This window comes from Oryx dammah, unplaced genomic scaffold (genome assembly GCF_014754425.2).
Source record: "Oryx dammah isolate SB20612 unplaced genomic scaffold, SCBI_Odam_1.1 HiC_scaffold_19, whole genome shotgun sequence".
In the NCBI taxonomy this organism is placed as follows: domain Eukaryota; kingdom Metazoa; phylum Chordata; class Mammalia; order Artiodactyla; family Bovidae; genus Oryx; species Oryx dammah.
In genome coordinates, this window is record NW_024070203.1 from 1598287 (window position 1) to 1622886 (window position 24600).

At 42.3% G+C, this 24600-nt stretch overlaps 1 protein-coding gene across 29 annotated transcripts in view; it reads right to left on the reverse strand.

Moving 5' to 3' along the window:
* RIMS1 (regulating synaptic membrane exocytosis 1) overlaps positions 1-24600 on the reverse strand; it is a 600054-nt gene that overhangs the window by 12384 nt on the left and 563070 nt on the right. For all 29 annotated transcript variants that reach the window (XM_040261377.1, XM_040261401.1, XM_040261400.1 and 26 more), the window contains one exon: positions 554-692. In XM_040261377.1, coding sequence (XP_040117311.1) covers positions 554-692 — 139 coding nt within the window. The remainder of the gene's footprint in view (positions 1-553; positions 693-24600) is intronic.

Genomic DNA, 24600 nt, shown 5'->3' on the forward strand with positions numbered 1-24600 from the left:
TTCAAGATTAATGAAAATTTTTTCATCAGAAAAATAACTAAGTAGGTAGATCCTGGGCATTTTTCCTAAGGTGAAAATGAAATTGTGATGTTTTAAAAATAAGAAAAATAAGTTGCTATTATAAGAATGTTAGACTTCCAACAACTTGCATCTCAAAATAGTTTGAAGAAAAGCAGGAATATGGACAGTAAGTTTCATACATCTACGTTCTAATTCAGATTTTGGCAACTGGGATAGACGATGAATTTCCCATCTGAAGGAAGCCATTATATTTGGCATTTCTACCATAAACCTCTGCTCTTGGACTTTCTGAGCCTTTCTGGATAACAAAAAATCAGTTTATTCATGTTAAGCCGCCATTTCCTCATCCCTTTGAGAGGTCTGAATGACCAGGCCAGAGGTGTGTCTGTATCCTGCGAGGTCAGGCTGTTTTCAAGCGGATGGTTGAACTCCCGGTTGTACAAAGTAACGGCAGGATAACGAGAGCCTTGTTACCCTCCCTGTGACTCGGGACCCTCGGCTCCCGGCCTTGTGCATGTGCTGACCCACTTACTTTCCCTCGGAGCTGTAGCTGTTGATGCTGCCGTCCGTGGACTCCCGGCTTGGCTGCCTCACCATCTTCCTCATCTCTGCTGCCATTCCTGTCTCGGTGCTTCTCTGGATGGTGCTTTTCAACTTCTTGTGGCCTGACTCTGGCAGGAGAGAGTAAAAGCAACTCTAAGTGTGTTTGGTTTTTTTCCAGACAGTTCCCCTGGATATTGACTCTGCAAGTACAGTCATTAATTATGCATATAATTCAAGTTTTACTCACAAAAATAATGTCTAAGAGAATACTCTGATGAATTAATCTCTTTGCTACAGGATTCTCTGCTAAGGAGGCAGCAGTAGAAGGCAGACCACTGCCCAGCTTCAGAGACCACTTGACTCCTGATGAGCCAAAATGCATCCCTGCGTTATGGCTGCTCAAGTTGTCAGCTTCAGTGAAAAACCGGATTTTGCACTGTACTGTTCTGTGGAAGCTAACAGGTTTCTTCTAATCTGGAAGGTTCCAACTGCCTGGAGACAGATCTGAATGAGTGGGAATGTCCTCTACAGAAGAGGCACTTGGAACCCAGCATGGAAAATACCACTGTTTTGGTACAGCCAGCTATCCACAATCCTCATAAAAGGGGGGGGGGAAGCAGCATTTTATTCAATGTTTTCTGTAACGCATTAACATGCAGGATCTCATCTGAGATGGCACAGAGGTTACCCACATAGGGCTCATTACCGGTGATGTTTCCAGTTGTTAGAGGTGCTTTCACAGAATTCATTTTTAGAGGTTGAAATGCCAATGAAAGGGCAGGAACCTGTTTGATCTTATTGTTTATAACTTGCCCTCTACAAAGCATCGTGTGCTCCTACCAGCCGTCACACGGATGCATCTCTTTTCCCAGCTACAGCTCTAGATTCTCCACCTGTGCTCCTTCCGTTTTCTGTCTCACCCACTGGACTCAAGGCAGGGACTCCCCCTATGGCCATGATGGCTGCCATTAGCTTAGTTTGGGTGTTTATGTGTGTCCTGTGTCTCCTTCTTAGACGTTGCTCCTGTATGAAGTCACCACGTAAAGCAACATTTCATCCCTGCATGCCTATCAGCACCACACCACCTGAGGGCAAGGGGCAAGCCCCCATGGCATGTTACCCAAGTGAGCCAGCTAGAATCCTGACAAATGTTTACTCCAGGCAGCCCGAGGCAATGAACGAGGGTAGAACACCAAATTCTACCGAAAATAATGAGGTTCATAGCTATAATAATGAAAGCAAACTTTTACATGTAAATGGAGGGGAGGATGCTGGGAACTAGAGAGAAATGGTTAAGAGGATCAGCAAAAAGGATCTTTTCATTAAGGTATTCATTTATCTACTCAGTCAGCATTCCTTCCATCTATTCACCCTTCCTTTTATTCATCCATCCATTTATCCATTCATTCCTCCATCTATCCATCCTTTTTCCATCCATTCATCCATCTTTCCCTCCATCCTTCCATGCATGCATCCATCCATCCCTAGCCCCATCCACGCATCTATGCTTCCCTCCTTTATTCTATCCATCCATCCTTCCCTCCTTCCAACCATCTTTCCTTCATCCTTCCCTCCATCCATTCTTCCTTCCCTCCCTCTTTCCATCCCTTCCTCCATCCAACAAATATTTACTAAACACCAACCAGGTGTCCCACACTGTTCTAGGTTCTGGGTAAACACTGCTAAATGACAAATTTCCTGTCATCATGGAGCTTACATACATGTATGTATTACACAAGAAAGGCAATTAACAAGTCACCAAATATGTAACAGGTCTGGTAATAACTGCTATGGATAAAAACAGGCAAGAGAAGGGGATGGAGACTGACGGAGTTGAGCAGCGGCTTTATAAAAAAGGGGTCAGGGTCTCATCAAACATTGGTCTGGAGGATGTGAGGGGACCAGATGGTGGCTCCCAAAGCTGGGTTGCTCCTGGTGGCTGTGATGGGGAGGCTGTGAGTGATGGCAGTCTGGTCATCAGCCCCCAGTCCACAGGTTTCCTCTGTGACGTTTCCAGTGCTGATGTTGACTCCAGCCAGGAGGCTCTGTGTACTACCAGAGCCTGGCTTCTCCCGCCTCTCCTAACACCTACTACAGGTGCTTGTAGTGATATATGTGTTTGATGAATGAAAAGAAAACATTTAAAAGTTAAGAGTTCTTTATCAGTTTGTATTTTTCAAGTTTTTCTCAAAGAGGGGTATGTCTACAGGACATCCCCAAATCCTTACAGCAGTATTAAATCTTCACAGCTTCCAAAATAAATCTAAGTGCTACACATTTTGCAAAAACATCATGTAAGAGGTAGGTTATTGAACTTTCTTTTATACTTATTTAATTTTGTGAATTTGGGTAATATATTTTTTATTTTAGAGTTTTTGTTTCAAGCCTATTAAAGATGTTAATATCATGGACAGATATCTTGTCTTACTCATGTTAAGAAATATTCAACACAGAGTTTTGATGCACTCACTATATAACTGTATAAAGGCCCAAGTAACAGCTGGATAAGCAATTCGCGCTCTGAATCTTTCTGATTTATATTCAAAGGGCTCTCATATTATCTGGAATGTAAAGGTTGGAAGGATCAGAGTTTTACAGATGTGGAAACTGTACACAAGAGAAGTACAATTCATGCAACAAGTAACTGTCCAGCAATTGAACTGGTCCTCACCTTTTCTGCATGCTGGTGATACAGCAGTGAATGGAACCAACAGTGACCTCTGCCCATTGGAGCTTACATTCTAGTGGGAACGATGGCTTCTTCAGTATCCCCCTCATTAGCCTGGAAGCTAGATGAGAAACCTGATTTTCTGAACCTCAGTCTTGTGATCATTCCATCATACCACAGTTTAGGGAAACACAGAGTCTGATCTGATTGACTTTACAAACAAAACAAAAGTTTAGCTACAGATATTTTCATGTGTGCATTTTCATATGGGCTTACGAATTCATTTGAAAACATTGAAAAAATCACACATATTCTATACAAATGTATATAATTATCTGTATTCATCCCTCTGTGCCATGATTGGAGTCAGAAATGGCAACCCATTCCAGTATTCTTGTCTGGAAAATCCCATGGACAGAGGACCCCAATAGGTTGCAGTCCATGGGGTTGCAAAATCAGACATGACTGAGCTACTGAGCATGCATGCTATAATTACAGAATAAATGTTACATATATGACATTTTTAATACCAATATAATGTATTGAACCACTAAATATTACAAAATACTGTTATACCTATTAAAGATACCATCAGTATTTAATAATTACTTGTATCCACTAAAGAATCATTAACCTGAAAAAGATGTGAAGTCTACTGGCAAATGATGTCATGAGACCTTTGACCTGAAACCCTGTCCAAAGTACTATACAAAGAACAAAAGGACTAGAAAACTAGTATATTTTAATATTCTACATTCACAGACACATAAAAGTTAGTAAAATCCATAATATTGGGGGGGCAATACTTTACTCATGCTTTGGAAAAATAGACATGCTATCATAGAATATTCCAAAATGTGTTTTACTTATATATGAACTTTCACTTTTCATAGTTTGAAATGTTGCCTTTAGAAACAACCTATGGATGTATTAGTTCATTCTGCAAATGCTTGTTAAGCGTCAAAGGCCTACAATCTGATAGTCTGATAGCATTCTAGGTGTTAAAGTCACACAAGTAACAGGAGAGGACATCCAATAAACAGAGAAGGCAAGTCAGGTAACATGATGATTCTGGACAAATATCATATATCGCTTATATGCAGAATGTGAAAAACGATACAAATGAACTTACTTACGAACAGACTTATAGACACAGAAGACAAATTTATGGTTGCCAAAGAGGAAAGGGCAGGGGGAGAGAGAAATCAGGAGTTTGAGATTAATACATACAGTACTATATATTAATAAAACTAATAATTAGTAAGGATCTGTGGAACACTGCTCAATGTTAAGCGGCATGGAGAGGAGGGGAGTTTGGGGGAGAATGGATGCGTGTATGTCTATCACAGAGTCCCTTGGCTGTTCACCTGAAATGATCACAACATTGTCAATCAGCTATATACCAACACAAAATAAAAAGCGAAAAAATAACCTGCTGTATAGTATTGGGAACTGTATTCAATATCTTGCATATTGTGTTCAAAATATTGTATACTGTATCATATATCTTGTATATTGCATTCAAAATCGTAAGAACCTATTCTTTACCAAAGGGGAAGGAATCTGAAGAACAATAGATAGATAACTCAATCACTCTGCTATACACCTGAGATTAATATGACATTGTAAATCAACTGTATTTCAACTTAAAAGTAAATAAAGATAATATAAATGGAAAAATCATGACTTTAGATTTTGAATCAGTTCAGTTGCTCAGTCGTGTCTGACTCTTTGCGACCCCACTGACTGCACCATGCCAGGCTTCCCTGTCCATCACCACTCCCTGGAGCTTGCTCAGACTTAAAAAGTCCATCAAGTCACTGATGCCATTCAACCATCTCATCTTCTGTCGTCCCCTTCTCCTCCTGACTTCAATCTTTCCCAACATCAGAGTCTTTTCCAATGAGTCAGTTCTTTGCATCAGGTGGCCAAAGTCTTGGAGTTTCAGCTTCAGCATCAGTTCTTCCAAAGAATACTCAGGACGGATTTCCTTTAGGATGGACTGGTCAGATCTCCTTGCAGCCCAAGGGACTCTCGAGTCATCTCCAGTACTACAGTTCAAAACCATCAGTTCTTTGGTGCTCAGTTTTTTTTTTTTTTTATGATGGTAATCCAATAAAATTTTTTATTTAGAAAAAGAGGCAGCAAGATGGATTTAGCCTGTGTGCTACAGATTGCCCCATGGACCTGCCAAAGTCATATTCTGTAAAGTAGGTCAAAAGTAGTATTAGGCTCTCACATCCATACATGACCACTGGAAAAATCATAGCTTTGACTAGATGGACCTCTGTTGGCAAAGTAATGTCAGTTCTTTTTAATATACTGTCTAGGTTTATCAAAGCTTTTCTTCCAAGGAACAAGCATCTTTTAATTTCACGGCTGCAGTTGCCATCTGCAGTGATTTTGGAGCCCAAGAAAATAAAGTCTGTCACTGTTTCCATTGTTTCCCCATCTATTTGCCATGAAGTGATGGGACCAGATGCGATGATCTTAAGTTTTTTGAATGTTGATTTTTAAGCCAGATTTTTCACTCTCCTCTTTCACTTTCATTAAGAGACTCATTAGTTCCTCTTTGCTTCTGCCATATGGGTGCATATCTGAGGTTATTATATTTCTTGTGGCAATCTTAATTCCAGCTTGTGTTTCATCCAGCCTGGTATTTCACATGATGTATACTGCATATAGTTAAATAAGCAGCCTTGACAATATACTTGTCAACAGCCTTGACATACTCCTTTCCCGATTTGGAACCAGTCTGTTGTTCCATGTCCAGTTCTAATTGTTGCTTCTTGATCAGCATACAGATTTCTCAGGAGGCAGTTAAGGTGGTCTGGTATTCCCATCTCTTTAAGAAATTTCCACAGTTTGTTGTGATCCACACAGTCAAAGGCTTTGGTGTAGTCAATAAAGCAGATGTTTTTCTTGAACTCCCCTGCTTTTTCTGTGATCCAACAGATGTTGCCAATTTGATCTCTGGTTCCTCTGCATTTTCTAAATCCAGCCTGAACCTCTGGAAGTTCATGGTTCATATACTGTTGAAGCCTGGCTTGGAGAATTTTGAGCATTACTTTGCTAGTGTGTGAGATGACTGCAATTGTGTGGTAGTTTGAATATTCTTTGGCATTGCCTTTCTTTGGGATTGGAATGAAAACTGACTTTTTCCAGTCCCATGTCCACTGCTAAGTTTTCCAACTTTGCTGGCATATTGAGTGCAAAACTTTCACAGCATCATCTCTTAGGATTTGAAATAGCTCAACTGGAATTCCATCTGAATATCATCTGGATACTGGATAGCATTGCAGAAAATGAGGAAGAGCCTGTCTGTGTTGAGAGAGTTCCTTTTGACCAGCTGGGCAGGGCAGGTGACTTGTAGACAAAGAGGTTGCCATGCAAGGGTCTGGGGGAAGGCCAGTCCAGGCAGAGGAGCAAGTGGCAGACCCCAAGGAGGGCCAGGCCTGCCCTGGTGGGTCTGAGACTACACACAAGGAGAGGAGGAGACAGAGAGGCTCAGGCTCTGCTGGGCGCCTGCCTGGACTCTGTACTCGAGTGCTGGGGAACCCAGGGCAGGGTCTCATTCGGGTCTACCCTCTCACAGGGTCACCGAGCCACGGTGTGGGGCTGAGCTCCTGGAGCAGAAGTGGAGGAGGCGGGGAAGCTCTCCTCCTTGAGGAGGGAAATGGAGGCAATGTTCGGAGAGCAGCAGGGCAGATCAGTGGGGCGAGGCTTTGAGCGTCTCTTGCGGTGTAGCTGACACGTGTCCTGTTCATCCATGTGCAAGTGGCTCAGAAAGACAGGAGGAATCAGGCACTTTCAGGTTTTCAGTTAGGATCACCAATTGGAGGGGCTTCCCTGGTAGCTCAGTAATGAAGAATCTGCCTGCCAACACAGTCGGTGCGGATTTGATCCCTGGGTCGGGAAGATCGCCTGGATAAGGAAATGACAACCCACTCCAGTCTTACCTGGGAAATCCCATGGATGGAGGAGCCTGGTGGACCACAGTCCATGGGTCACAACGAGTCAGACAGGACTGAGTGAGTAGACGACAACAACAACAACAACTAGTTGCATGACAGTGTCACGCACAGGGAGGCGAGCTCGTGGGTGGTGGAAATTCTGGGTTCTCCAGTGGATGACAGAGGAGCTCACGCAATAGCTGTGTGGAGAGTAAAGTAGGAAGAAGATATAGGATCAGGACCAGAGGGTCCGGTCACACCCAGAGAGGCGGGAGGTGGGCAGACAGACAGGACACGCTGGCAGGCAGATGGGATGGAGATCTAGGGTACCCATTCGACCTCCAGGGAACAGAGAGTGATACACAGGGGAGCTGGGGTGGAGCCCAGGAGGCTTCCACGTTTGAAGGTCTAGAAGAATATCAAGGCAGTTAGGGGGTCTCCATGGGAAGACCTTTTCAGGAGAAAAAGGGGTAAGGGCCATGGTGCTGAAATCAGAAAAATAAGGTATTTCAGGAAGTAAGATAATTAACTGTTGATTACTACTGAGAATTTTAGTAAGAAGCAGACCTGTAGAGTGGATGACAGGGCTGCCTGCATGGCAGCACTAATTTCGAGGGGAGCTGGGGACCATTCAGAAGAGGGAGCCAGAGAGGCTCCAGGACCATTTCCAAAAGGTTTGCAGTGACTGAAAGAGTATTTGGAGAGTCACACATGATGAGGGCAGGTTGTCTATTTCTAAAGATGTTAGAGAGTATTGCAGATGGGAATCCATAAATGCACAGGGTGAGGCACAACACTCTCAGGTGTAATATCATGGGTTGCAGAGGTGGATAAAGATAAATAATGTCCAAAAAATCACCTTCCAATCAATGCAGTACCTAACCATCAAATGAAAAGTCAATTCCATCCAGCAACTGGAAATATCAGTAAAAGAATATAACTTAATGGATTAAACAATTTGAATTCAAAAGATAAGTATAATAATGTCTTTCTTATTAACTCATAGAAAGAACAGAGGAAGTGCTTCAGTTTGGTTATCTTGAAAGTAACAACTGAGCTCAGTGATAAGATTCATTTTGTTTATATGTACAGTGACAAAATTCAGTTGTTTTTAAATAGAAAAGTTGTTATGGTTAATGTGACCCATTTTGTTTATTCATTCCTTTATTAACTTATTCAAGGAAATTTTCCCTGAATGTTTCGGGCCAGTGCTGTGTATATACACTTGGAAAGGAAAGAGTCCCTGATTCCAGGCAGCTCACGGCCTTGGAGGAGGGACGGGCAAGTACTGATCCTGAGGGGTCAGTGCAACACAGAGGATTTATTTTGTATGTATTGAGCTTCAGGTTTTTACCTAATGTAATGCTACTGACACAGAGAGAAGAAGAGCAAGAGAGAGAACGGTTTAGACAGTGAGGGGTCTGCTGCTTGCCCGACCACTAAATGAGCAGTAACCTGGCAGAATCGGGAAGTGAGAAATGCAAAACTTCTCTTCGTTCACTTTTGTCAGTTCCTCAAGAGAATTCTGAGTCTTCGTGTGTCTGTGTCTGCTAGGCACTCAGTCATGTCCAACTCTGTGTGACCCCATGGACTGTAGCCCACCAGGCCTCTCTGTTCATGGGATTCTCTAGGCAAGAATACTGGAGTGGGTTCCCATTCCCTTCCCCAGGGGATCTTCCTGACTCTGACTCAGGGATCAAACCCGGGTCTTCTGCATTGCAGGAGGATTTTTTTTACTGTCTGATCCACTAGGAGGCCCTCTAGAGTTTATGATGACCTCTAATAAAATACATTGCCTAAATGCAAACCAATCACTTTATCTAGTGTGTAAACAGAGCAGCAGCAAAACAGTCTAACTGATGGGACTGGACTCCCTGAGACACTACAGGCTGATACCCAAGGGATTTTCAAAGGCATTTTTAACTCTGTGCAGATGGTAAAGAGGCATTTGTATTTCATGCCAAGAGAACATCATATGCAAAGGTCTCAAGTGAGGAGGAGCACGGTCTCTTGAAGTGGGTACATTTCTGAGTTGACTCAAGTTAACCTCAAGGTGACACTGTGAGTGGTGAGTGCAGAGAGGGCGTTCTCTACATGACCTCTGACCTGATGCTCTCTGGATGCATGGTTACGTACCACCTGGGGGGCTGTGGCTGCTGTTTACTACTGATGCCATTCTTATTGGCATCAAATTCTTGGTCCTCCAGGGCCACACAGAACTGTGTGTACTCTGTATTGTGTACAACACAACACGGATCTCTAGTGATCATTTTTTACAAGAAAAGACCCAGCAGTTCTCCTGTTGCTGTCACACGCGTCCAATGTTGTGGCAACCACACAGTCGGAAAACATTTATTAGGCAGTCTGTTCCAATGGTGCCACAGTGAGTTTCTGGGTATTTTTAAACAAATGAAAATGTTCCTTTTGTGCTGGGCCAAGGTTCTTGAATATACCTCACCCCACTCCAGATAAGTACAACTTGTAAAAGTTTCATAAGTCTGAAGAATATTTTTAGAACACAGCATGAAAGTTCTTGCACTTTTATGATTTCCCTCATGCATTCTCCATTTTAATTCTACAAGCCATAAAGTTTACAGTTTTCCCATTTTCCAAAGAGGTTTATAATGAAAGATACACAATGGTCAAGAAGCTAAAAACAGAATCGTTAGGAACACTTTTTGTGAGATGGATGGAATAAGTGCCCTTAATAATATTTTCAGAATTCTTTCAGTCTTTCCCAGTGATGTAGTGATGCTTTGTTGTTTGTTTGTTTTAAACATGCAGGATCTTAGTTCCCTGAGCAGGGAGTGAACTCATGTCACCTGCACTGGGAGGTCAGAGTCCTAACCACTGAACAGCCAGGGAAAGACCCTGGCTATGCTTTCTTATTTCACTATAGTAACCTGAAGGAGGCTATGGTGCTTCCTTTGCTGCCGTGTGCTCTGCAAACATGGCTTCAGAAGGTCTATACTGACTCCTGACGTCTGCTTCAGCCTAACCATGACTAAAAGTGGCTCCCTGGTGAGAAGCTGGCATCCTGCTGACTGCCTGGAATGCCTGCAGTCAGATCATCTCGGCTCCCTCACACACTGAGTTTTCCAGGAAAATGTTTGCTACTGGGACCTCAGAGCTTCCCAGGTAGTGCAGTGTTAAAAGAATCTGCCTCACAATGCAGGAGATATGGGTTTAATCCCTGGGTCGGGAAGATCCCCTGGAGGAGGAAATGGATACCCACCCACTCCATTATTCTTGCCTGAGAAATCCCATGGACAGAGGAGCCTGGCAGGCTACAGTTCATGGACTCCCCAAAGAGTCGGACACGACTTAAGTGACTAAACAACAAGAATAACAACTGTCACCTCAACTGTTTCGTCTTGACCAGATGGTGAAAATGTGAGCAAGTTCAAATTAGTCTTTTAAATAATCTGCAGATTAAACTTAATAATGCGGTCCCCAAATATTCAGGTAAAGAGGCTTCAGTTCAGTTCAGTTCAGTCGTTCAGTCGTGTCTGACTCTTTGCGACCCCATGAATCACAGCACACCAGGCCTCCCTGTCCATCACCATCTCCCGGAGTTCACTCAGACTCACGTCCATCGAGTCCGTGATGCCATCCAGCCATCTCATCCTCGGTCATCCCCTTCTCCTCCTGCCCCCAATCCCTCCCAGCATCAGAGTCTTTTCCAATGAGTCAACTCTTCGCATGAGGTGGCCAAAGTAGTGGAGCTTCAGCTTTAGCATCATTCCTTCCAAAGAAATCCCAGGGTTGATCTTCAGAATGGACTGGTTGGATCTCCTTGCAGTCCAAGGGACTCTCAAGAGTCTTCTCCAACACCACAGTTCAAAAGCATCAATTCTTCGGCACTCAGCTTTCTTTATAGTCCAACTCTCCCATCCATACATGACCACAGGAAAAACCATAGCCTTGACTAGATGGACCTTAGTCAGCAAAGTAATATCTCTGCTTTTGAATATACTATATAGGTTGGTCATAACTTTTCTTCCAAGGAGTAAGCGTCTTTTAATTTAATGGCTGCAATCACCATCTGCAGTGATTTTGGAGCCCCCCAAAATAAAGTCTGACACTGTTTCCACTGTTTACCCATCTATTTCCCATGAAGTGATGGGACCGGATGCCATGATCTTCGTTTTCTGAATGTTGAGCTTTAAGCCAACTTTTTCATTCTCCTCTTTCACTTTCATCAAGAGGCTTTTTAGCTCCTCTTTACTTTCTGCCATAAGGGTGGTGTCATCTGCATATCTGAGGTTACTGATATTTCTCCCGGCAATCTTGATTCCAGCTTGTGTTTCTTCCAGTCCAGCGTTTCTTATGATGGACTCTGCATAGAAGTTAAATAAGCAGGGTGACAATATACAGCCTTGACATACTCCTTTTCCTATTTGGAACCAGTCTGTGGTTCCATGTCCAGTTCTAACTGTTGCTTCCTGACCTGCATACAGATTTCTCAAGAGGCAGGTTAGGTAGTCCCATCTCTTTCAGAATTTTCCACAGTTTATTGTGATCCACATAGTCAAAGGCTTTGGCATAGTCAATAAAGCAGAAATAGATGTTTTTCTGGAACTCTCTTGCTTTTTCCATGATTCAGCGGATGTTGGCAATTTGATCTCTGGTTCCTCTGCCTTTTCTAAAACCAGCTTGAACATCAGGGAGTTCACGGTTCACGTATTGCTGAAGCCTGGCTTGGAGAATTTTGAGCATTACTTTACTAGCATGTGAGATGAGTGCAATTGCGCGGTAGTTTGAGCATTCTTTGGCATTGCCTTTCTTTGGGATTGGAATGAAAACTGACCTTTTCCAGTCCTGTGGCCACTGCTGAGTTTTCCAAATGTGCTGGCATATTGAGTGCAGCACTTTCACAGCATCATCTTTCAGGATTTGAAACAGCTCAACTGGAATTCCATCACCTCCACTAGCTTTGTTTGTAGTGATGCTTTCTAAGGCCCACTTGACTTCACATTCCAAGATGTCTGGCTCTAGATGAGTGATCACATCATCATGATTATCCGGGTCATGAAGATCTTTTTTTGTACAGTTCTTCTGTGTATTCTTGCCTCCTCTTCTTAATATCTTCTGCTTCTGTTAGGTCCAGACCATTTCTGTCCTTTATTGAGCCCATCTTTGCATGAAATGTTCACTTGGTATCTCTAATTTTCTTCAACGATCAATGCAAAGAAATAGAGGAAAACAACAGAATGGGAAAGACTAGAGGTCTCTTTAAGAAAGAGGCTTAAGGTTACTGAAACACACCACCTGCCCCGCATCCTGTTTTGGCCAAAGCCGTCAGGGAGGAGGCAGCCGCATGCTGGACATCTGGCTCGAGTCTAGGTCTCTATGTTCCCAAAGTACGGCCTGGACTGAACAGGGTACCCATCCACAGTTCACAGGTTGAAGTCCTAACCCCCAAAACCTTAGGATAAGACTATTGGGAGATAGGGTCTATACATGGTGATTAACTTAAAAGAAGCCCCCTAAGGAGACCCTAACTCATCTGACTTGTGCCCTCACAAGAAGAGGAGATGAGGATGCAGAGTGACCATGGCATGGAGAGGCACTAAGACAGCATCCACCTCCAAGCCAAGGACAGACGCTTCAGAGGAACCACACCTGCCCATACCGTGGTCGTGGATGCCCAGCCCCTAGAACTGTGAGAGGATAAACTGCTATTCCAACACCCAGTCAGTGATATTTTGTCATGCAGACTGAGCAAACAAATACATCTAGGGAGTGGATACTATACACGGTCATCTTCTTGTTTAATAAATGTGATGCATACAAGTTAAAGCACCTGAGGATCAGTGATCACCTACATGTTCTGAGGATGAGATTAAGCCCCCAATCCTGGGATGGACTTATTTCAGCTTGACTCGGTTAAAACGTGCTCTAAAGTATGTCATGGAGATATCTAAAGTGTTTATTAACAACTCAATGTTCAGAAAATAAGGCCTCAGATATATCTGCAACCGGACAAGGGATTAACTTCCAACGCATACAAAGAGCTCAAATAGCTAAAAATAAAAAAAATCAGAAAACAGAAGGTCTAACTAGAAACTTCTCCAAAGAAGACATACAGTTGGCCAAAAAGCACATGTAAATATGCTCAATATCACTGATTATTAGCGAAGTGCAAGTGAAAACTACAATGAGGTGCCACCTCACATCAGTCAGGATGGCCATCATTTAAAAGTCCACAAGCAATAAATGCCAGAGAGGGTGTGCAGAGAAGGGAACCTTTCTACACTGTTGATGGGAATCCAAGTAGGTGCAGCCACTGTGGAAAATAGAATGAAGGTGCTTTAAAAACTAAAAACAGAGCCACCATACGATCCAGCAATTCCACTCTTGGGCATACATCCAGAGAAAACCATACTTTGAAAAGATATATGCCTCCTAAGTTCATTGCAGCACTATTTACGATAGCCAAGACATGGAAACAACATAAATGTCCATCAGCAGATGAATGGATAAAGAAGCTGTGATATACATACATACGTGCTTGGATGCATTCTAAGTTGCTTCATTTGTGTCTGACTCTTTGTGACCCTACAGACTAGCCTTCAGGGCTCCTGTGTCCATGGGATTCTCTGGCAAGAATACTGGAGTGGCTTGCCATTACCTCCTCCAGGAGATCTTCCCCACCCAGAGATCAAACCTGAGTTTCCTTACCCACTGAGCAGCGGGGAGCCCATGATATATATACAGGGGATATATATATTCAGCCATAAAAAATAATGAAATAATGCCATTTTTTTGCAGCAACATGGACGAATCTAGGGATTATCATACTAAATGAAGTATGTCAGACAGAGACAAATATTTTATGATATCACTTATATAGGGAATCTAAAAAAATGATACAAATGAAGTTATACACAAAACAGCAACAGACTCACAGACACAGACGACAAACTTACGGTTATCAAGGAGGAAAGTTGGGGAGGGATAAATTAGGAGGATGAGATTAACATATAAACACTATTGTATCCTTGGGTTGGGAAGATCCCCTGGAGAAGGAAATGGCAACCCATTGCAGTATTCTTGCCTGGAAAATCCCATGGACAGAGAAGCCTAGTGGGCTACAGTCTATCGGGATGCAAACAGTCAGACATGACTTAGCGACTAAACAGTAGCAAAAAATAGCATATATAAAATAGATAAACAATAAGGACCTATTGCACAGAACAGAGAATTCTATTCCAATATTCTGTAATAATCTAAACTGGAAAAGAATCTGAAAAAGAATAGATATATGTATATGTATAACTGAATCAGTTTGCAGTACACCTGAAACTAACACAATATTATAAATCAAGTATACTGCAATATAAAATAAAATTATTTTTAAAATTAACAAATATACTAAATATACTTCTAGCCAAAAATAAATAAATAAACAAAAAACCCACTCAGTGTTCAGAAAATAAGGCCTCAGATTTATTTTCCCAGGAGTAAAACATACCACGTTTATGTCACATATATTTTTTTAAACTCTTCTTTGTTCTAAATTAACACCTTAATTGAAACTGTATTTCACTTACTGAATGTAAACTTAGAATATCTCCTTAACTATATGACATTCTGACTGTAAACATAAAACAATACTTCAGGCTGAAACCTACAAAAAAAGAAAATGTTTTATTGCACATTTTAGGTTTTTTCTTTTTTTAAAAAAAATGTTTAAACCAAGTTATTACCATTTAGATGGGACCACCAGACCATCTTACCTGTCTCCTGAGAAACCTGTATGCGGGTCAGGAAGCAACAGTTGGGACCCTGTATGGAATAACTGATTGGCTCAAGATTGAGAAAGGAGTAAGACAGGGCTGTCTGCTGCACCCTGTTTGTTTAATCTATACACTGAGCACATCATGAGAATGTGGGGCTGGATGAGTTACAAGCTGGAATCAAGATAGGTGGGAGAAACATCAACCCCAGGTATGTAGATGGTACCACTCTAATGGCAGAAAGTGAAGATGAACTAAAGAGCCTCTTGATAAGGGTGAAAGAGGAGAGTGAAAGAGCTGGCTTAAAAACTCAATATTAAAAAAGCTAAGATCATGGCATCTGGCCCTATGAAACTGAAAGTGAAAGTGAAGTCGCTCAGTTGTGTCTGACTCTTTGAGACCCCATTGACTGCAGCCTACCAGGATCCCCCACCCATGGGATTTTCCAGGCAAGAGTACTGGAGTGGGTTGCCATTTCCTTCTCCAGGGGATCTTCCTGACCCAGGGATCAAACCCAGGTCTGGCCCCATTACTTCATGGCAAATAGAAGGGGAAAAAATGGAAGTAGTAACTGATTTCCTCTTTGGGGGAATCTAAAATCACTGCGGATGGTGACTGCAGCCATGGAATCATAAGACGTTTGCTTCTTGGCAGGAAAGCAAAGACAAGTCTATACAGTGTTGAAAAGCAGAGACAATACTGTGGTCAAGGCTGTGGTCTTCCCAGTGGTCATGTAAGGTTGTAAGAGCTATACCATAAAGAAGGCAAAGCACCAAAGAATTGAATCCTTTGAACTGTGAGAAGACTCCTGAGAGTCCCTTGGACTGAAACGAGATTAAGCCAGTCAGTCTTGAGGGAAATCAACCCTGAATACTCATTGGAAGGACTGATGCTAAAGCTGAAACTCCAGTATTTTGGTCATCTGATGCGAAAAGCTGACTCATTAGAAAAGTCCTTTATGCTGGGAAAGATTGAGGGGCAGAAGGAGAAGTGGGTGTCAAAGGATAAGATGGCTGGATGGCATCACTGACGCAATGGGCATGAACTTGGGCAAACTTTGGGAGATGGTGAGGAACAGAGAGATCTGGCGTGCTGCAGTCCACAGGGTCACAGAGTCGGGACACAACCGGGCAACTGAACAACAATTACTATTTAGGGAATCTTTCGTTTTGTTCCAATTTGAAAAGGCAGACTAATACACTCAGTGTTGGTTGGATAGGAAATGGTTTGAGGGCCTTCCGTGGGATCAGAGCCTGTGGATTCAGGTCCCAGCTCCACCTGTGTTAGTTCTGAGTCTGCAAGTGGCTCACTTTGTCTCTCTTTGCCTCACTTTCCTTGTCTATGAAATGGGAGCTTGTCTCAAGCAGGAATGAAAAGATCGTGGTTCTGAACTTACCTCCTGCTACACTGTGAGATCTCAAAGTGTTTTGCATAGATTGGGTCTCCAAGTAGAATAACACTAATTCCCCATGTTCAACTCAAAGCACATCTTTCTGTATCTTTCACATATTTAGCTCAAAATGCTCTTCAGAATCAAGCGTAAGTGGCAACAGATCACAGAGACTTCTCATGCCCTGAGTATCCATCCTTACCCTTTTCTCTAGTGATAGAACTTCCCTCATCCTCCCAGCTAAAGGCTGACCACATTGCCCTTCTCATCTCCACTGTGGATGGCATAGGGATGTGATAGTGGGTGTTGCAGCAGCCACTTTGGGCCCCAGGATGCAAGCATGTGTTGAAGCTAGCAAAGCCTGGGTCCCTGATGTGTTGCAGTTGTTATGCCAGCCCCAGATGAGATGGTCTACCTGCACTACTCTGGGAGGGTCTTGATTAAGCCACTCTATCTGTGAGTGTCTTGTTACAGTAGCTTAATCTGTACCATGGTACATAGGATTATAAATAAAATCTAGTGTGGATTTAAAAAATATAATAGTATTTTTGTGAAGAGTACACTCAATTCTCTAACTTTAGATCTGAGAATTGAGTTACTGAATTGATTGGCAATACTTCCCTACTTAGAAAATAGAGGCTCCTCTTCTAACAGCAGAGTTAGAAATTTTTCTTCTCTGTGTTGTCTCAGAGAAAATGGGGTTAGAAGGGGAGACTCTAGCAATAACTGATTCAATACATAGAGGGGTCCTTTCTAGGTTATAGTCCTCGGTTTCTAACTGTTAGGTGACATCAGGTATGTGGATCTTTTCCTGTTTAAGATCAGCCCTGGGATTTCTTTGGAAGGAATGATGCTAAAGATGAAACTCCAGTACTTTGGCCACCTCAAGCGAAGAGTTGACTCATTGGAGAAGACTCTGATGCTGGGAAGGATTGGGGGCAGAAGGAGAAGGGGACGACAGAGGATGAGATGGCTGGATGGCATCACTGACTCGATGGACGTGAGTCTGGGTGAACTCCGGGAGTTGGTGATGGACAGGGAGGCCTGGCGTGCTGCAATTCATGGGGTTGCAAAGAGTTGGACACAACTGAGCGACTGAACTGAACTGAACTGAATGTGCACATATGAAGTTCCTCATTACTGTGTAGCAATGACCTGCTGCGCTGGTCATTATGGGAAGAAAACAGTTTGAGATCACAAATTACATGAGTACATTTCTTTCCAGATTCTATAAAACAAAGTAGGTTCTCTGCTTCTTACTACATCCCTTTAAAGCAACTGGATGGGTTTTCATCAAACTCAGGATAGTCTGATTTGAAATATGAGTTATGTAACACAAGTGGAGTTCTTTTTAGGGATTTCAGAGACCAGCAGGGTGACTTTAAAGAGATGGGCAGGAGTTCTTGACAGAGTCTGAGTCAGGGGTACACTGATCTGGGAGAGACTCGTACTGTGTAACCAGTCACCCATGACCAAAAGGGACCCACGTTGAAACTCAAGGTCACAGCATCAGGCACCCAAAATAGTGAGTGACGGGGACAATCACACAGTCTCCTCTTTGGGGAGCCAGTCTAGCTTGAACTGGCCCCTGAGCAGGAATTAACTGTATTCAGGCTTACGACCTCCCCAATCCACACTGGAGAGTCAAGCAGCATGTATGACTGTGCATCTCTGTACAGAGGGAGAGCGCTATCATCCCAGAATGACCCACAAGGTAATTACTGAAAGGATGGGATAAGCACTGTCCAGAGAAACAGGATGGAATGAAATGGGCCTGACCAACTTTTAAAGGGCAAGTTCATGTGAAGAGGACTCTGAGATTCCCTCCTGTCTGCTTAGGCACATTAATCATGCTGGCGTTACCCATCATTCCTGAACAGATGGGATGTATATAAAGAGTCTGTATGTAAAACAAAATTTGACAAAGATCATACTACAAAATGAGTTAATCCATACAGTTAATAAGAATGTATGATACTCCAGGCATCTCTGGATCATCTCTGGATGGAAGGTCATCTCTGGAGGACCATTAAATCCTCCTCTCCTGCATTCCAGGGCCTGGCCCAGTCCCTCCTGTGGCCACAATCTTGTACAGAGGATGGAGCCTTTTCCTCCCCAGGGACCAGGAGGGCATCCAGAGGGTTTGCCCACCTAGAGCCTGTGGGCTGGCTTCTACATGAAGCCTCCAAGATCCTTGGAGCCTAGAATTCCCCATCCAGAGGCCCCAATCCCACATTCAGGGCCAGCCCGTATGTTTTTCTCTCTCCTAACGATGAACAGCACCACCAACGTGCATACCCCAAAGTCCAGGTGGGAGCAGGCAGGACCCCTTGAGGTGCTTTGCAGAGCCAGCATCTGGGAACGGAAGGTGGGGGTAGTGGGTCCCAGAAGAAGGTGGGGGTGTATCACAGTCAAGCACAGAGCTCCCAGCAGTCAGAATTCTAAGTTGAAACGTGACCTCTTCAGTGATGGCAAACATTTTTTGTCAAGGCAGGAAACTAAAATCTTTTACTTAGCATTTAGCATGTTTTAGCTTGGTTTGTAACTGTTAAGTGCCATCAGGTATGTGGGCTTCTGTTTTTCTGAACAGGCCCAAGTCTAGCATTTCTCATGGACGAAACTATCTCATGCTTTATAATATAAGGAAAACCCTATTTTGATCCACTTGAAGGATTATCATTAGAAAAAATATCTACTGGGTATTTTTTTGTTGTTTCTGAACTTTGATCAGACTTTGGAAAACTTATGATCAATTCTGATGATAAAAACCCAGGGAAGGACAATGTGGCCACAGCATCTTCCTCTCTTTCAAGGTTTTACTAAACTTTCCATCAATTCAGGAAACTTGGAGATCAAGAAAGAAGGTGACAGGCAGTCACTACAGTCAGTGATCATGGGTGTGTGTCTCTCTGAAGGCTCGCTGCTCTGTCCCTTGTGGCTGGTGGTCTCCACAATGTTGAGATCCTGGGGCCACAAAACCTACAGATCCAGAGAGGACATTCCACATGGAAACTCACAGTACGAGAGCAGGGCAGCAGAGCTTACACTTTGCAGAATAAAACAGGACATGCCAGCACCTACTGTAATGTCTGATTTATAATCCTCAAGTAATTGGATGTTACTCTAAAGATTTTTAATAGTATGCCAAAGTGTTATTTGCTAAGATCTGATTAAGCAAAGAATTCAAAGAAAACTGGGGTACTGGGATCAATATTTTTGAAGCTATAAAATTGTCATCTTTAAGTCCAAACTTTTTAAGAGAAAGTTAACTCAGAGGTGTCAGCAGCCATCTCTTTTCTTTTGCATTCATAAAATTACAAGGTAAGAAATACAGGTGGTCAAAGAGACATCTTTACTACTGGTAGCTTTTAAAAATAATCCAGTTTTCATTTTATTAATAAGGACATTGAGAACATCATCAGTCCATGGGATATTTTCAATGCAGTGGCAAAGAAGACAAATAAATTAACTGGCAAACTTCCAGTGGATCAGTAGCCAGGAAATACTGTAGGGATCTCATACAAATGGCAACTTAGTTACAAAACTATCCATCCTCATTACCCTATCCTACCCAAGCCTTACCTGACTACCCCATAGACCTGCACCCAAACAACAGAAATTTTATGTGTCACTACACAGGAGGCCTGGTGTGCTGCGATTCATGGGCTTGCAAAGAGTCGGACATGACTTGAGCGACTGAACTGAACTGAACTGGACACGGGAAGCAAAATCCACCATGAGAGAATATGAGCTGCTTGAGGTAGCTGTAATCTTCTGCAATACTATTGTCTGGAAATGTTTCAGTCTGTTATATCGTAAAGTGAAAAAAGTGTTAGCTGTTCAGTTGTGTCAGACTCTTTGTGATCTCATGGACAGTAGCTCACCAGGCTCCTCTGGGATCAAACCCGGGGCTTCCTCATTACAGGCAGATTCTTTACTATCAGAGCTACCAGGTAGGCCCCTCTTATGTCATAACTGGAGGTTTATTTAGATTGCTGTTTACTCACCGTATCATTAGCTTAAATTCTAACACCTATTTTAGAGGATGGGAATAAAAAATTTTTAAAAAGTAGTTCTATTAACAGAATGATCATAAAGGTAATTTATGTTTTAAGAGGTAAAGTATACCAATATTACAAATAGGTATAGAAGGAGTTAAGTTAGTTGATTCAAGAGAAAAATCTTCAGATTCAAAGTGGAAAGAGAAGGGTGAATTACTCAGCAGGAACAGGCAGAGGGAGGCCAAGGAAGAAAAAGCAACTTTCCTGGGGCTTAAAAAAAAAAAAAAAAGACCACAAGAGTGAGGGTGGCTGTCTTCACAGTGGATTCTGAGCAGCTGGTCCTTGTAAAGCAAACCATTCCGGCTGGCAGGGAGATCAAACTGAGCCTTGGAGAATGAGCCAAACAGGCAGCAAATGGGCAAGTTAAGTAAACAGTGGTAATTGGAGGCCTGGCCACACAAGTCTTGGGAGTAATTTGGGGTTTGGCTGTGCCCAGTGATGAGAGTCTATGAGTGATAGGAACACTACGTGCACACAAATAGGTCCACATGGGTCATTGGGAACCTGCTGGCTGCTCTCCACCGACTGTGGTTAGAATGTATTAAATACTGTAGGACATCACTTATACATGGACTCTAAAATACAACACAAGTGGACTTCTCTACAAAACAGAAACAGGCTCACAGACATAGTGAACAGACTTGTGGTTGCTATGGGTGGACTGGTAGCTTGGGATTAGCAGATACAAACTATTACACATAGGATGAATAAACAACAAAGTCTTACTATAAAGCACAGGGAACTATATGCAATATCCTGGGATAAACCATAACTGAAAAGAATATGAAAAATAATATATATGTATATACACACACACACACACACATATATACACACAACTGAGTCACTTGGCTATATGGTAGAAATTAACACAACACTGTAAATACAAAACATAAGTGTTAAATAAAACATAAAGTTTCACATCCAAAGAGCAAAAGAAACACTTAGGAAATTAAAAAAACAAACCAAAAAATGGTAAATAAGAATATTAAGAATTTGAGGTCTTTCATTTTCACCCTTCTACCTTCCTTCTGACTTCCCTGGTGGCTCAGACGGTAAAGCGTCTGCCTGCAATACAGGAGACCCAGGTTCGATCCCTGGGTTGGGAAGGTCTTCTGGAGAAGGAAATGGCAACCCACTCCAGTATTCCTGCTTGGAGAATCCCAGGGACGGAGGAGCCTGGTAGGCTACAGTCCACGGGGTCGCAAAGAGTCGGACACGACTGAATGACTTCACTTCACGTCACCTCACTTCACTTCACCTTCCATCTTTAGAAAATCAGACGAACAGAATTTGCAATATATAAGAAAAGCCTAAAATGTGTACTGGTGAAGGGAAACTCTGATGACCAAGACTCACCAATCCACAGCACAGCATTATATGTGTCTTAGGGCATCAAAGGAATTAACTGAACTGGGTCAAGCACAGTATTTAAAGATTCTGTTGCCAAAAAATAAATGTTCCTGAGCAGATACTAAAGCAATAACAGAATGAAAATGTGAACCAAATGAGGGATAGGAGTTATGCACGTGTTAGCGAAGTCAGCCACTCTACCTTTCATTCTCCAGGTATTGGTTATTATTCTCAAGGCATTGTCCTAACTTGACTGTACAATAAAAGAATGACAGTCCTGAGAGTCTGAGTGAGAGAAACATTAGGTGTTAATGACACAAAAATGTTCTGGCTTTGACTCAGCCGCAGGCTATAGATTGAATGGGTCTCCCATCCCCCCAGTTAACATATTGAAACCTGCGTGGTGGTGGTACTCGGAGCCAGGGCTTTGGGCAGGTGATTAGGTCATGAGGGTGAAGCCCTCATGAATGAGGTTGGTGCCCTTATAACAGAGACCCCAAAATGCATGCCTGCTCCTTCTACCGTGTGGGGTTACAGAAAAAGATGGCCATCTGTGAACCAGGAAGCAAACAATGCTGGTGCCCTGACCCTGGGCTTCCAGCCTCCAGAAGCAAGTTTCCGTCATTTACAATCCACCAAGTTTATGGCATTTTTGTCAGAGCAGCCTCGGTTGACTGAGACATTACACCCCGTCAGGTGGAGACAGATGAGACCAAGATTGCAGAGCTAGTAACTCTTTTCCTGGAGGGAAAACAACTGAACACAGTTGAAAAAAAACCTGACACTTTCCTCACTAGACCAGAAGTGAATTTACAATATTAAATACTTTTCTTACTATACCTTGAGGCTTCTGTGATATGAAAGCAGTAAGATAATTTCATACTGGCAATAACTGTTTTCTGTTCAAACGAAGATTAAAAGAATACAAAAATTAAACACGGAGCTGAAATCCCAAAATGAATACAATTAGGTGGATTCAACTGGTGCATTTCAGAATAGAATAGATCTGAAATTTAGCACTGGAACTTTAAAAATGAGTGATCTCATCCAAATTCTTTATTTAAAGGGTCAGGACATAAATCCTTAGCTAGTGCCCACATGGCTTCTAAAGCCACAGTGAAGATCACAGCCTCAAATTTTCTGCTCCAAACTCTGTCTGGCCTCAACTGTAGATGAAATTTTGATTCCCATTTTGTAAATAAAAGAAGAAGATGAAGAATCTGATCATGCAAGTAGTGAGGCCCTGAGTGGATTGTTTGTTTCAGGAAGAACAGACATTGTCACACACCATTTATTCACACTTGAACAGACAGAGTCCAACCTCCAGAGATTCGAGCATCTCTGCTACAATAAATGTTACCTAACAGTTGGTGCCACCTGGAGGCAGCCATGTATGGTGTCCTTTAATGAACAAGGACCTGCATCACTGTGCATTAGATATGGTCTAGAGACACGGCTCTTAGTTCTGCAGTTCTCCTTAAGCCAGGAAGATTTTATCTGCAAATTTAAATCTGAAATTCTACAGTAAAAGGCTCTTGATAATGCTTCTTGAAATTACCCCTAAAATAGAACAAAAGGAGAGAAATACTATATATGTCCCTGGTACCTAAATTTTTGAAAAGTTGATTTCAGCTGAATTTCTCTGCAAACAAGTTCACATTTTTTGAAAGACGCTAAGCAGTCAAGTTCTAAATCAATTTGAGGAAAGAAAAACATTTTTATAGATTTTACAGATCAAGAAAACATCTACTTTTTGCTTCCCTGGTGGCTCAGATGGTAAAGAAACTGCCTGCAATGCAGACGACCCGGCTTCTATCCCTGGGTCAGGAAGATCCCCTGGAGAAGGGAATGGCAACCCACTCCAGTATTCTTGCCTGGAGAATTCCATGGACAGAGGAGCCTGGTGGGCTATAGTCCAAGGGGTCACAAAGAGTCAGACATGATTGAGCAACTAACACACACTTTTTGCTAAGTTAAAGACAATAAAAATAAACAAAATAAAACATAAAACTCTGGAAGGCAGGGGTGAAAATAATCATATTAGGAATACATTAAACAATTCTGATGAGAAAAGTTAAACACCATGGAAGTACAGACCAGTACTTTCAATTTTAGAATGAGACACTTTTCTTTAACCTTTATATTTTCCTCTCAAAGGCATTGCAAGACAATGCTGATACGGAAAGTCACTTTTCTTGTTTTCTTGCAACCCAATGCATCATAATCATGTTCACATAGAATTCCACTATTTGTAAAATGCTTTCAATTAGTTGACGAAGGAACCACATTTTGTCTTGTTAATAATAGCATTTGTAACCAAACACTAGGAGAGCATATGACTGGGAAAAACAGGTAAAATGTCAATTAAACAAAATATGTAAGAACGGACTCATAATAGGCCCTCAGATCACACACACATTCACACACAGATCAACACATACGGACACATACACAGGACTAGCAGCTTTCATTGTTATAAGCCCTTTACATGCTTTATATTAAATTAACAAATACAGTTTAAAAATCAACGAGCTTTTCACATCAGGAAATATCCTCGTTAAAGAAGGAACATTTTCCTTCGCATCTGTTTGTCTTTACTTTTCAAGAAGACAGATCTCTCCCAGGTTTCATCCCTTCCAACTCCATCCTCCACCTCGTCCATATTAGGACCATGGTAAACACCTCCCCCACCTCCTGCAATGATCCTGCCATTCACTTCCCCTCCTCTTCTTCTCTACCTTATTCTCCTAAACTTTACTCTTCAACCCCCAGAAACTTTTCCCTCCAAGGTGGTGGATTCAAAATTGCAGGGAGCTGATCATCAAAATTGCCGGGAGCTGACCCTCAGAATTGCAGGGAGCTGACCACC